This window comes from Gekko japonicus, unplaced genomic scaffold (genome assembly GCF_001447785.1).
Source record: "Gekko japonicus isolate JY-2015 unplaced genomic scaffold, Gekko_japonicus_V1.1 scaffold1139, whole genome shotgun sequence".
Taxonomy (NCBI): domain Eukaryota; kingdom Metazoa; phylum Chordata; class Lepidosauria; order Squamata; family Gekkonidae; genus Gekko; species Gekko japonicus.
In genome coordinates this window covers 92,902-106,732 of record NW_015172591.1, presented here as the reverse complement: position 1 = coordinate 106,732, position 13,831 = coordinate 92,902, and the positions used below count along the sequence as shown (strand labels likewise).

At 44.7% G+C, this 13,831-nt stretch overlaps 1 protein-coding gene across 1 annotated transcript in view; it reads right to left on the bottom strand.

The window, feature by feature from the left end:
• The window catches only part of KANSL1L (KAT8 regulatory NSL complex subunit 1 like), a 49,370-nt gene that overhangs the window by 33,583 nt on the left and 1,956 nt on the right, over positions 1-13,831 (bottom strand). Inside the window, exons 2-4 of the mRNA XM_015421520.1 lie at positions 8,063-8,195; positions 4,329-4,526; positions 3,187-3,308 (exon numbers count right to left, since the gene is read on the bottom strand). Of these exons, the coding sequence (XP_015277006.1) occupies positions 3,187-3,308; positions 4,329-4,526; positions 8,063-8,195 (453 nt within the window). The remainder of the gene's footprint in view (positions 1-3,186; positions 3,309-4,328; positions 4,527-8,062; positions 8,196-13,831) is intronic.

The following is a 13,831-nucleotide window of genomic DNA, read 5'->3' as shown; positions in this document are numbered from 1 at the left end:
TAGGATTTTTGGCTCCAATGTGCATCACCTTGCACTTGGCCACATTGAACCCCATTTGCCATGTTGACGCCCACTCGCCCAAAATTGACAGATCCCTTTGGAGTGCCTCACAATCCTCACTGGTTTTCACCACCCTGAACAACTTCGTATCATCCGCAAATTTAGCCACTTCACTGCTTACTCCCAACTCCAAATCATTAATGAACAAGTTAAAAAGCAGTGGACCAAGTACTGATCCCTGTGGTACCCCACTGCTTACACCCCTCCACTGGGAGAACTGCCCATTTATACTCACTCTCTGTTTTCTATTAATTAGCCAGTTTTTGATCCATAAAAGGACTTGTCCTTTTATCCCATGATTTTTGAGCTTGCTTAGGAGCCTTTGATGAGGAACTTTATCAAAAGCTTTCTGGAAGTCAAGGTAAACAATATCTATTGGATCCCCCTTGTCCACATGTTTGTTCACCCCCTCAAAGAACATTAACAGGTTAGTGAGACAAGATCTTCCCTTACAGAACCCATGTTGAGTCTGCCTCAATAGGTTTTGTTCATCTATGTGCCTACTAATTCTTTCCTTAATAATGGTTTCCACCAATTTACCCGGTATCGACGTCAGACTGACTGGCCTGTAATTTCCCGGATCTCCTCTGGAACCCTTTTTAAAGATGGGAGTGACATTAGCTACCTTCCAGTCCTCAGGAATGGAGGCTGATTTTAAGGAGAGATTACATATTTTTGTCAGGAGATCCACAAGTTCACAATTGAGTTCTTTCAGAACTCTTGGATGTATGCCATCTGGGCCTGGTGATTTATCAGTTTTTAAGTTGTTTATCAGTTTTAGGACCTCCTCTCTCGTCACCTCAATCTGACTCAGGTCTTTCAACACCCCTCCCGAACTCAGCGGCTCTGGAGTGGGCAAGCACCTCTCATCTTCCACAGTGAAGACGGAGGCAAAAAATGCATTTAGCTTCTCAGCCATTTCCCTATCATCCTTCAGTACTCCTTTTACCCCTTGGTCATCCAAGGGCCCCACTGCCTCCCTGGCTGGTTTCCTGTTTCTAATGTATTTGAAGAAAGTTTTATTGTTGGTCTTTACATTTTTTGCTATATGCTCCTCATATTCCCTTTTTGCATGCCAGTGTGTAAGCTGCTCTGAGACTCCTTTGGGTAGTGAAGGGCGGGGTATAAATCCAATATCTTCTTCTTCTTTGTCAACATGCACTTACTTATTTGCTTGTTATTACAGGTCCTTCTTTTTTCACTCAGTTTTGGTGGTACATCAGAGAAGCTTGTAGCCCTAATTCTAATTCTTCCAAACTCGGTGCCACAATTTCTCGATGGGAAGAAAAAACCCCACAAGACTCCAAGTCTTCAGAGGTTCTTCCTCCTAGCGCTCATATGCATGCTCAAGTAGAACTGTGTGGAAAAGTCTCAAAGGGGGAAAAAAATCAACCCCTCCAGTAAATGTATTCTAAAGACCGAATGACTAACATGAACATTCTCTGGAGAATTTAACTGTCCACTATGTCCAACATTTCAACAGAAGCATCTCTTGTTTCAGCAGTTTGAGAGCCAGTTTGGTGTAGTGGTTAAGTGCGCGGACTCTAATCTGGGAGAACTGGGTTTGATTCCCCACTCCTCCACTTGCACCTGCTGGATGACCTTGGGCAAGCCATAGTTCTCTCAGAGCTGTTCTTTCAAGGGCAGTACTGGAAAGAGCTCTCTCAGCCCCACCTACCTCACAAGATGCTTGTTGTGGGGAGGGGAAGGGAAAGGAGTTTGTAAGCCGCTCTGAGACTCCGAGTGAAGGGTGGGGCATAAATCCAATCTCTTCTTCTCTTCTTCTTCTTGTTTCTTATTACAGACCATTTCTAAGCTAAAAACTGGAGAAGTTATGTATCAGGATTACAGTGCCATCCTAAGTGGGGTTACACCCTTCAGTGGGTAACTCTGCACAGGATGGTGCAGGCGGTCTCCCTAACAAGAACAGGATTGCGCTTACCTGTAACTGTTATTCATCTAGTGTTCTGTACAGGCACTGTGGACACACAAGCCCGCCACAGTGTCAAAAATTCCAAAGCTTCCTAGAACTTTCAGTATTGCAAGTTGTGGTCTCCCTTCCCTGGTTGGCATGCTGGTCTCCCACCGAATATGACAAGTGACCGGAGGGGGAGGGTGCGTGCCTTCCCTCAGTTCTCTCACCATGGAGCAGTTCCTAGGATGCTTAAAGTAGAGAGCCCACAGCGAGGAAGCATGGGCATGTGAGCCTGTACAGGAGAATGCTCAAGCAACAACTCGGTTTTCATCGTCGGGGTCTCCATGCAGTCCCGCATTTATCATCCTTTAGCATTTTAGTTAATTTTTAGAGTGTTCTGTAAAGTTATTCTAAAGACTGAATGACTAGCATGAACATCCTCTGGAGAATTTAAGTGTCCGCTATGTCCAACATTTCAACAGAAGCATCTCTTGTTTCAGCAGTTTGAGAGCCAGTTTGGTGCAGTGGTTACGCACGCGGACTCTAATCTGGGAGAACCGGGTTTGATTCCCCACTCCTCCACTTGCACCTGGCTGGATGACCTTGGGCAAGCCACAGTTCTCTCAGAGCTGTTCTTTAGCATCTTAGTTCATTTTTAGAGTGTTCTGCATCGCTTTCCTAACTGCATCAACTTTTTCATATTATTGTAGATCACCTTCTGCCCTAACCTGGATAGCCCGGGCTAGCTCCGAATTTGTCAGAGCTTGGAAGCTAAGCAGGGTCAGCCCTGGCTAGGATTTGGATATGGGAGACCACCGAGGAAGCTCAGGATTGCTACGCGGAGGCGGGTAACGGCAAACTACCCCTTCAACGTCTCTTAACTTGAAAAACCCCTTGAGGGGGTTGCCACATGTCAGCTGCAACTTGATGGCAAAATAAAGATCATCATCCTGTTGAATGCAAACTAAGACATTTCACTCACCGTCCACGTATGATGTTTCTTTGTTCAGAGTTCCGTGGTATTCACCAATTTCATGACACATGTTATAGGTCACGATTTTAATGCTGAAAAGACTATACTGGTGCTCTGACACTGAGAAGCAAAGCTTAAAGAAAAGGATTAGGGGCACAGCCGTACTGTCATTTTTTATGACATCCCTTAAATGCTAAAGTGGCAAAGTTATCCTGCAGTACACCACTGTGTCACCTACCTTAGAGAGACCCCATTGACCATCTCTTTCTGTTTACGGGGCTTTGAGGAGAGAGGAGAGGACGTGGGAGAAAGACTGAAGGGAGCCATCAGGCTGCTGATTATTTCGCTCAGCTGAGCACTCTGAAAGAGTTTCGAAGAAAAAGGAAAGTTTTTACATCACAGCCTTTTACACTCCCTACTTAAAGGTTCAGTGTTGCCCCTGCTATTAAGAAATTCTTTGATCTGCCACTTTTCCTACTCAAGTACTGCTCTGAATATTTTTCATTCCATTTTCAAATCAAATTTAAGAATGTGTCAAGTCAAAACTCTTTTTCACAAGTACATATTTGAACCAGGTCTTCCCTGTCGAAGTCCTACACCAGGGGTGTCTAACTCATTTGTTATGAGGGCTGGATCTGACATAAATGAGACCTTGTTGGGCCGGGCGAAGCGTGTCACAAAATGCAATGCCAGGTAGCGGAAATATAAACTTTATAAAGGACACAAACACAAAGGTGGGTTTTTTTTACTTAAAATAAAAACATGCTTAAAACATTACCTTTGTAAGCTTCAAACCTACTTTTGATTTATTGACATTCACCACAGAAATCTCATGCTCAGAGTTCTGAGTCTAGGACCCCGGTTAAAACATGAAACGGCTGAGTGATTAAGAGAGACTGGCGAAGCAAGCTATGATGCAGCAGCAGCAGAAGAACTGGAAGCAGGAGATGGCCAGTTACACTTCGGGTCTGATGGAAGTCCTCCAGGGGCCTGATCTGGCCCCTGGGCCGCATGTTTGACACCCCTGTCCTATACAATGGTTACATCACTACACATACTTGGAAAAGACATAGCAACATTTACTGCTCTGAAAAGGAACCAAACACAGCAGGTTCTCTCTGTTACAACTTATGTTGATCTTGCTCCTAGGAGCAAAAATTATTTTTATGAAATCAATACGTTAGTATATATTGAACAAATCTAATAGAAATTGTTATCAAATTCCATTTATTTATTGAATTGATCAACTGCCCTCCCCGGTGGAACCGGGCCCAGGGCGGTGTACAACATGGTCATATAAACTATAATATAGAACAGATTAAAAGCAAGAAAACAACAAAAGCACAGCAGTCTTTTATAATCCCACTCCCCTTTGACTACCTGTTTCTCTATGTTTCGGAGCAGCAGAGTCGGACTGCTTGGCGATATTTCAAAGTCGTTTTCCGACCAGGCATCCTGCCTTCCAGGATGGGCTTGAGAATTCCCTGTGGTGTGTAATAAAGCTTCTTCGTCTGTCAAATGTGTTTGCTTCTTCAGGACGTCCTTTGAAGTCGGGAGTTCTTCTAGGATCACCATTCCCTAGACGACAGCAAATTGAACACAGTCCGCAACGACAAACTGATTTGCCTAAGACAGCTGTAATTCATAGAACGTGCTGCTTAGGATTCCTGAAAAACTTTCATAAATGACTTGGAACTTCAAGCATCAGCTGAGCCCAGACAATAGGTGAATAAGATCACAAAAAAGTAAGGTGTGACATTTGGGGGGGTTTGGTTTTTTTTGCAAGAAGCTAATACTACAGTAGAAAAGAGCAAGACGCCAGTAGCACCTTAAAGACTAACAAAATTGGTGGCAGGGGATGAGCTTTCATGAGTCACTGCTTACTTCTCATGCTCTTTTCTACTGCTACAGACAGACTAACACGGCTACCCATCGTGATCAAATGCTACAGTAACTGTCCACCCAAGGACCATACTTCGGTAAGCAATCTTCACCCCAGCTCTCTAATTTCAAGTACTAATTTCAACGGAAGCACAATATACATACGTTGCCCAAACTACTACGCTTTATTGATGAGGAGCAGGCTGTAGAACTGCACACTTCTCCCCCCCCCTTCTCAAATTCTCTACGTTTACGTTAAGCATGGTTTGACATTATGTACATCAACGGTAGGTGAGATCAAAGGTGTATCTAAACCCTATTTTGGAAATCAGGTTTTGCCCACAAGAGGGGTGATAGAGAAGATCTCATAGTCTTCAACCAGTCAGCATATCATGGTCTCTATATCTGGATGCTTTGCCTGCATGTTCCGAAAGCATATGTCAGATTTACATCAGATTTACAAAGTAGTACAACATAATTCTATTTGAAAACTTGCCTTCCAGAAGGAGGAGGAGGCTTACAATCTCCTTTCCCCTTCTCCTCCCCACAACAGACATCCTGTGAGGTAGGTGGGGCTGAGAGAGCTCTTCTGGGAACTGCTCGTGAGAGAACAGCTCTGAAAGAACTTGTGACTGACCCAAGGTCACACCAGGAGCTGCATGTGGAGGAGTGGGGGAATCAAACCCAGTTCTCCCAGATTAGAGTCTGCACTCCTAATCACTACACCAAATTGGCTGTCCACTCTGCCACGCATACACAATTTTAAATTTTATAACTCAGATAGAAGGGAAACTGCTCATTTCTGGTACACCTGGCCTAGTTCCACAATATTGGGAAGTTAATGTTCTTATTTTATTAATACGCAAATGGCATAACTTATTACAAACATGTAACACTTAATATGTTCCAAAACAACCGGTAACTGGCTGAAATTAAAGAAGACTCAAAGCAATTAAGGGCCAAACTAGACTTGATGGAATCGCGTGGCCACCAGATGAACACCCCTGCACTGCCTTTTAAAGCGATTTAAAAATGCCACAAGGGCCTGATCAAACTTGAGCATGGCACTCTTGCCCCCCCCCCCCCCCCCCCCTTCTCAAGTGGCATAACAGCCACGGGGGTAGGGTGGGCATTTTGGTACTTGATAAGATGGGGGGGGCTAGCATCACAGCCAGCTGCCCTGTGGACCCAATCAGGATCAGACCCTCCTAGCATTTTTAGATCACTTATAAAGCGATGGCAGCATCCCCGCGGCAGCCACAAGGATGTTGCCGTGTCTAACTTGTCAAAAGACAAATCATTAGCAATAAAAAGGACTAAACCCTTGAACCTGGGACCATGTCCTTCAGTGTATAGTTCTGAAAAGTACAATATTGTGTAACAAGACAAACTGCACGCTGTCTGTTAGATACTGGGTTCCATGGATGGTCTGACCCCGAGCTAGTGATCAGCTCAGCTTTATTAGTGATTCAGCAGATACAAGACAAAACTCCAGGGCAAGAGCCCTGTTTAAATAGCATGCAAACACCACACCCAACTCCCAACGATAGGCTATTTACATAACATTAATTCCTCATTGGTCACCTCCAGAGTCCTGGTGGGCTATTGTTCTAGAGCTCCAAGCTCAGCCAGTCTTTGATAAAACAGTCCTGGAAGCATGGATGGCTTCAAAAGGGAATTAGATAAGCATATGGAGCAGAGGTCCATCAGTGGCTATTAGCTACAAGGTATAGATAGGGGCTCTGGGGCAAGTGATGCTCTGTCTTCTTGGTGCTTGGGGGGGTCAACAGTGGGAGGGCTTCTAATGTCCTGGCCCCACTGGTGGACCTCCTGATGGCACCTGGTATTTCTGGCCACTGTGTGATACAGAGTGTTGGACTGGATGGGCCTTTGGCCTGATCCAACATGGGCATCTCTTATGTTCTTATGTTCTTAATGTTCCAGTCCCAATACATAACACTGTCCCAACTCATGCTGTCGATATCAGTAGAGAACTCGGTTTCTGATGGGCTGCCTTCTTCCATGCAATCTATCCCTCAAAAAATGCACAAATCATAATCATCGGCCCACCGGTCAAATTATGTTTTTGTTGCTTTAGCTACACTTCCGGAGGTCCAAAGTCCATCCCCCCCTCCCAATTTTAGGAAACTGGTCATGATGGAGCTTGAGAAATACGGCCCTATTATTTGTTTGTTCGTTACGCCCGCACCAGAGGCACGCAGCCTAACATTTTGGACAATAAATCGTCGATTCTGCCTTTCTCCCAAGGAGTGATACAAGTTATTCCAGGGAAGATAACAATCGGCCAATCACAGCCTAGCAAGTGTTCAGCAATACTTTAGAGCAGGGGTCCCCAACATGGCGCCATGGTGACACTTTTTCTGGCACCCGCCAGAAGTGGGTGGGACCAGGTAAGGGATTTCCCCAGCAAGGCTTCTGATGGACTATTGGAGCTTTGATTGGCTGTGTTAACTTTGGCAATCATTTCGTGGCTGGCTCCATCTCCTACGGCAGCCATTCTGTAGCAGGCATTTTGTTGCTGCGCCCACCATTTTGTGTCCGAATTCCAAATGTGTTCGCAGGCTCAAAAAGGTCGGTGGGGACCCCTGCTTTAGAATTTTTTTCCTAATTCGCTCCCCCCTTTGGACTAGTATTATATTTATATTATTATATAAATATAATATATTATATTATTATATATATTAAATATTACATAATAAATGTTGTTAAGAAACCAGAGACCATGGGGAAAAGTGAAAATATTGGGCTGGATTCGACCAGACTTTCCATCGGGGAACATGGGAGGAGTGGGTCCCCTCTGACCACACAAAAGGCTGTCAGGATCACCGGAGCTGCATGTGGGAAGCTGGGTTGCCAGCCTCCAGGTGGGGCCTGGGGATCTCCCGCTTTTACAACTGATCTCCAGCTGACAGTGATTGGCTCCCCTGAAGAAAATGGCTGCTTTGGAAGGTGGACTCTAAGGCATTGTACCCTGCTGAGGCCCCTCCCCTCCCCAAACCCCGCCCTCTCTTGGATCTACCCCCAAAGTCTCCAGGTATTTTCCAACCCAGACCTGGCAACCCTAGCAGGAAACCACATGACATGGGAGCTGTAATGAGGAGGGAAACTGAGTGAGATTGAGTGAAAAGGTTGGATGGATGAAACTCACTAATCAAGCTATAAATTGATTCTTTGAAGAACCCTTCCCCCTCCCCCTTACTGAATGACAATACCTTGGTAGCACGGATCTGCCTGTGAAGGTCAGTGAGTTGCTGGATTTTGTACTCTATCTCCGAAATCTGAGCTTGCAGCCAAGTCCAGCGGCAGCCAATTTTAGCTCTGTCCACCAGCCATTGCCAGTCCGATCTATATTTTACAGGAAAGAACACAGAACTCCGATCAGCCAACAAAAGGGTGACACCTACCTTCACAAAGGCAACTTCAATATCCCAGGTGCCTACCTGTCTCCAAGGAAATCTCACATGGCAGACAGGTAATTTGTTAGTACCTTAGCTCTAAGCAGCAATATATATATTCCCTCCCCCAAGTAATATACTCAACACTTTCCCCCAGTCCGTTGTAACCAGCTCCATTTTTGACTCCAAAGAACTGAAAATAACATCAGTAGTATTAGTTAAAAACGGAACACACTAATTTTTGTTTCACTAGTACAACCAAATGTGTTTTAACACTCTTATCAGTCTTGTTCAGCCCATCCAATCACAAGGCACTTCCCTCACTAGACATTCCAATGTTTAATGTGAAATCCAACACATAACAGTGAAGACTGCATACCTTGTGGGGGGGGGGGATTGTCTTCCTGTATTTATTGAATTTATTTAATGTTGACGGGAGAACAATGTAACTAAAGTTTAAACTGAGGAAAGGCAGAATATCTACCCAATAAAATGTAAAAGCAGTTTAAAAAATAGAAAATGATGGGAAGGGGAACTGCAAGAGGCTTACGGGGGGCATCTCATCCCCCCCCCCATATCATTTATACTCCCCACACTATTTCCTCTTTTCCCTTGGGAGCCTCTCCCTGCTTTCTTCTCTTCTTTCCACTCACCCACTTACCTTATCCCTTCAGCTTTCCTTCCCTCCCTCCCTCTAGCAACTTCTTTTCCTTCCCCACACCTACCTTCTCCAGTTCGCCCCACTTTCAGCTTCTCCTCCTCCTCTCCCATTTCCATGTTTCCTTCCTTCTCTTCCATCTTTTTCAGCCTCTCCCTCTCCCCCAGCCTATGACTGACAGAAATGAATGCTTGGACGGTTTGGATATATTGATACAGTTGCTTAGCAGCCCTCCCAAATGGCCACTGAGATCTCAGAAATGTAGTCTCATAAAATGTCAGTGGGTAATCATCTCTTGGGGCCGCGGTGGCTCAGAGGTTAAGACACTGAAGCTGTAGACTGGAAGGTCTGTAGCTCAGCAGTTCAAGACCCTAGTGGTGTGTGACGGAGAGAGCTCCTGTCTCTGGCCCCAGCTCCTGCCAACCTAGCAGTTTGAAAGCAAGAAATTGCAAGTAGATAAATAGGTACTGCTTCGGTGGGAAGGTAACTGTGTTCCGTGTACCTCGCGTTTAGTCATGCCTATCACATGACCACGGAGATGTCTTCGGACAGTGCTGACTCTTCATCTTGGAAACGGAGATTAGCACCGCCCCCTAGATTCAGATTCGACTGGCTTTACCTTTAATCATCTCTTAATGCTACAGATGCCGTATCTATTACTGAGTTTAACCCCCAATGCAGTTAAGACTTCAGATTTTTCTGTAAACTTGGGCCTTCCTATGGGTTTGTAGAAAATTTCCCTCTTTATCCTGACATTGTATGGATTTTTGCTTTCTTTCTCAATCTAGAGCCTTGTTTAGAATCAGATAGAATGATTACATATCCATCAGTTAGCTATGTCATAGCCATGGAGACGAACACTATGAATAAAGACATGGTAACGGTGTGCCATTATTACCTGGAAATTAATATCACTTTCAAAACATTTGGGTCTCTAACTAACCTCTGTTTTTACAAAAGGAGAAATCATTTATCCTGAGGAAGAAAAGGCCACGGCAAGCAAACCTCAGCAACAAAAAGCTTCATAAAACAGCTGTTTACTGAACAAACACACTGGCCTCAAGCAGAGAATTCCAAAACTCTGCTCGGGAAACAGCTTATTGAAATTTAAGAAGTGTGGTCTCTGGCCTAGAATGTGCTTCAACTCACACATTCCTGAAGATGCAAGTATCCATTAACTTCAACAAACTCCTGTGGACTAAGGTGACACACTCGAAAAATATGTAGATAATTTTGGCAAGGTAGGTTAGAGCGTCTAATAGTTAAACAAAAGATTCTTTATCTCACAGGCTGCAAACTGCAACATGCCCCCTCATGGCTCCCAGTTCCTGACTTCCCACTGTTGCCTTCAAATAATCAGTGAATTCCAGCCCATGACTCATAAATCCAATCAGAAAAATTCTGCACTGATAGATCACTTATTAACAACAGTATGTATAAACCATCTGTCAACATGCATTTACAAGATCTACGAAAACTCTGGACACTCTCTTTGAGGCTTATCGGTCACTGGTGAAGAGAAAGAAAGTCAGTTAAGTTAACAATCAGCAGATGGCTCGAAAACTGTATTGCTGAAACACACCCGGTCCTGGGGTTTCCACTGCAGCCAATGGAAGGAATCACACTCCATTCGACTAGGAGTTCTTCCGTCTCTGCAGCTTTCCGTCCAAACGCATCAATACTGGACATCTGCACAACTGCAACATGGGCTTCTGTTTCTACCTTTATTAGGAATGACTGCAGCTGAAGTGGCTTTCGGGAAGGGGGTCCTCTGACACAGGTGGTTTAATCAGATGTGACCGATGCAGAGATCCCCCCCAGAACAATTAAGTCTTTGTAACGTCTCAGTGGTTAAGACGCTGAGCTACAGACCCAAAGGTTGGCAGCTCGGCAGTTCGAGACCCGACTGCTGCATGACAGAGTGAGCTCCCGTCTCTGGCCCCAGCTCCTGCCAACCTAGCAGTTTGAAAGCAAGAAACTGCAAGTAGATAAATAGGTACCGCTTCGGTGGGAAGGTAACAGCGTTCTGTGTGCCTCGGCGTCTAGTCATGCCGGCCACATGACCACGGAAACGACCTCGGACAGCGCTGGCTCGTCGGCTTGGAAACGGGGATGAGCACCGCATCCTGGGAGTCAGATTCGACTGGCTTTTGAGCAAGGGAAACCTTTGCCTTTAACATCCCAGGCACCGCAGGATGTCCTGCCCTCTCTCAAATGAGAATGGAACATTGGACTTAACCTGTGAAAGTTCCTTCTATATGAGAAGAGGACACCCTAGACCCGCCCTTTGTTTGGAGCGCGGTACTTTTTTAACCGTGCTTGCCTCCTGTGGGTTCTTTCTGTTTGATCCGCTTAAGTTGTACAATTCCCCCCCCCCTCCCTATTCTGGCCCTCATTCCTCCCAGATCCGGCAATTTCTCAGTATTAATGTTATTGTTATGTTTCATTTGTTTTGCCGAGTTCAGATGTTTCTTTCATCACGTTTTAAAATGTTGGGTACACATCGTGTTGTCAGCGGGCAGCTAGGGAAGACTCTGAACTAAAGAGCCAGTTTGGTGCAGTGGTTAAGTGTAATCTGGGAGAACCGGGTTTGATTCCCCACTCCTCCACTCGCACCTGCTGGATGACCTTGGGCAAGTTGTAGTTCTGACAAGAGCTGTCCTTGAAAGGGCAGTTCTTGAAAAGAGCTCTCTCAGCCCCACCGACCACACAGGGTGTCTGTTGTGGGGAGGGGAAGGGAAAGGAGATTGTAAGCCGCTCTGAGACTCCCTTGGGCAGTGAAGGGCGGGGTATAAATCCAAACTCTTCTTCTTCCTCCTCTAAAGAAGGACGGGTGCTCCCTCTTCTCAGAGGCGGAAACACTGACCTGCCGCTAGGGGTCATGAGAAAATGAGCACTCAGGTGTAGCTGAATATCCTCCAGTCCCTCAAATGAGAACATCTGGGTAGTTACAAAGATTTCATTTTCATGACTATCCCGTGCCATCACCTGACCTACAGGTTTCCCCCCTGATCTCCATAGCCCCAAACCAACAACAATATACTCACCAACCAGAATTACAGTAGATGTTTCTGCCAGTGTTCCCTCTAAACTGGGTTAGTGTGAGCTAGCTCACAGTCTTTTTAGCCTCCAGCTCACACATTTTTGTCTGAGCGCAGAAGGGATGGGCTCCAGAGCAAAATAATTTATGCAGTAGCCAAATCCCTCGCTCACAACTTTAATGCCAGTAGCTCACATAGTAGAATTTTTGCTCACCAGACTCCATAGCTTAGAGGGAGCATTTTTAGGACAATAGGACAATCACATTTCCCACAGGTGCATCATCTCCTACAGTATACCCTAAATTGTCCCATACTAACAACAATACATTACGCTGAGTCAGGGTACTCATTTGCATATTAAGCGACACACCCCTGATGTAGCCAATCCTCCAAAAGCTTACAGTAGCTCCTGTAAGAAGAGCTTTGTAAGCTCTTGAAGGATTGGCTACATTAGGGGTGTGTGGCCTAATATGCAAATGAGTACCTGCTACCAAACGAGCCCTGGACTATCTCTCTCATTGGATTCATATTTCCAAACAACTTGTCAAAGCCCTTTATGCTGTTCTGAGTAATAAGCAAACTTGTTGTATTTTCAGAGCTGAAGTTTTTCCAATTTGTGTGCGTATGTACATTTTTAATTCTTTTTAACTGGAAAACCTTCAGCTCTGAACACACACACACACACACCTATCCAAGAAATGGGGTTAGGTCTAACAGAGAGATATCACTGATTCTCCACCTTACTAAACCCTGGTTGAAATTACTGATAATTAATCAATCTAGAAAGCTTTACTTAACACAAATATTAAGAACACAGAATAAATGGTCGTTATAAGAACTGCTGGTGGAAATGTGATAAAATGCATCAATTCTGGTTAAAAGCATTTTCGCAAATCAAGAAAATGACAAATTACGCCAGTAATTCAACAGATCCTGAAGTTATTTCACTAGATAATTTTGTGCTGTTCCAAATAGACACCTGGATTTAATGTGTGTTGCCGCTGGCTGCAAAATTATTGATAGCAGCCAGATGGGAAAAGCTTAAGGTCCCCACAACCAAGCAGTGGAATAACAAACTATAGGAAATACTGATTCCGGATAAGATCTCATCACAGTTGAACACTGTTGATCGCTCTTCATATTCTACACCATTTCTATGGTAGACAGTAGAAGGCTCTAATGGAAAGCTTGTAAGCATCTCTTGAAAACACAGCTATTTTCACCTGTTAGCAGATCACTGGTTTGATACCATGTTAAGGTTCTATACGACTTCATGTGTTTAACCCAGTTACTAATACACCACATGTGTTATCGAGTTTTAAATTTTAATTCTGCTGTTTGCATTTTGTTAACACCATGGTGGGAGGGCTGCTGCTACTGGACTCGAATCCTGTACTTCTACTGTGAACCAACACAGCTACACAGCTATCCACCGGAAGCAGTCTTTGTTGTAGTTTACTTTATCTATCCCAAATGAGGAGAGGGGGTAAAAATAAAATAAATAAACAAACAAACTATGTTGTATATTTCACCAGTGAAAATTTGTTCTTTAACATCAGTGTTTCCCAACCTGTGGGTCGGAACTAGAGTTACCATTCCTCAGTTGGGGGCGGGGTCCCCGCTTTTGTGGACTTTTGTAGGCACATGTAGGAAATCCCCCCCCCCCCATATAGCAATGTTGGGTGACATGCCAATGTCACCTAGAAGTGATGTAGGCACATCGGTGATGTCGAGGTGGGTGGGTGACACTCTGGTTTTGGGACAAAACTCTATGATTTGAGGGCAATTTTAACACAGAGTTTTGCCCCAAAACCAGAGCGTCGCCCGATGTGCCTATATCACTTCCCTGGTGATACGCGACACCACTTCCAGTGATGTCAGAATGCC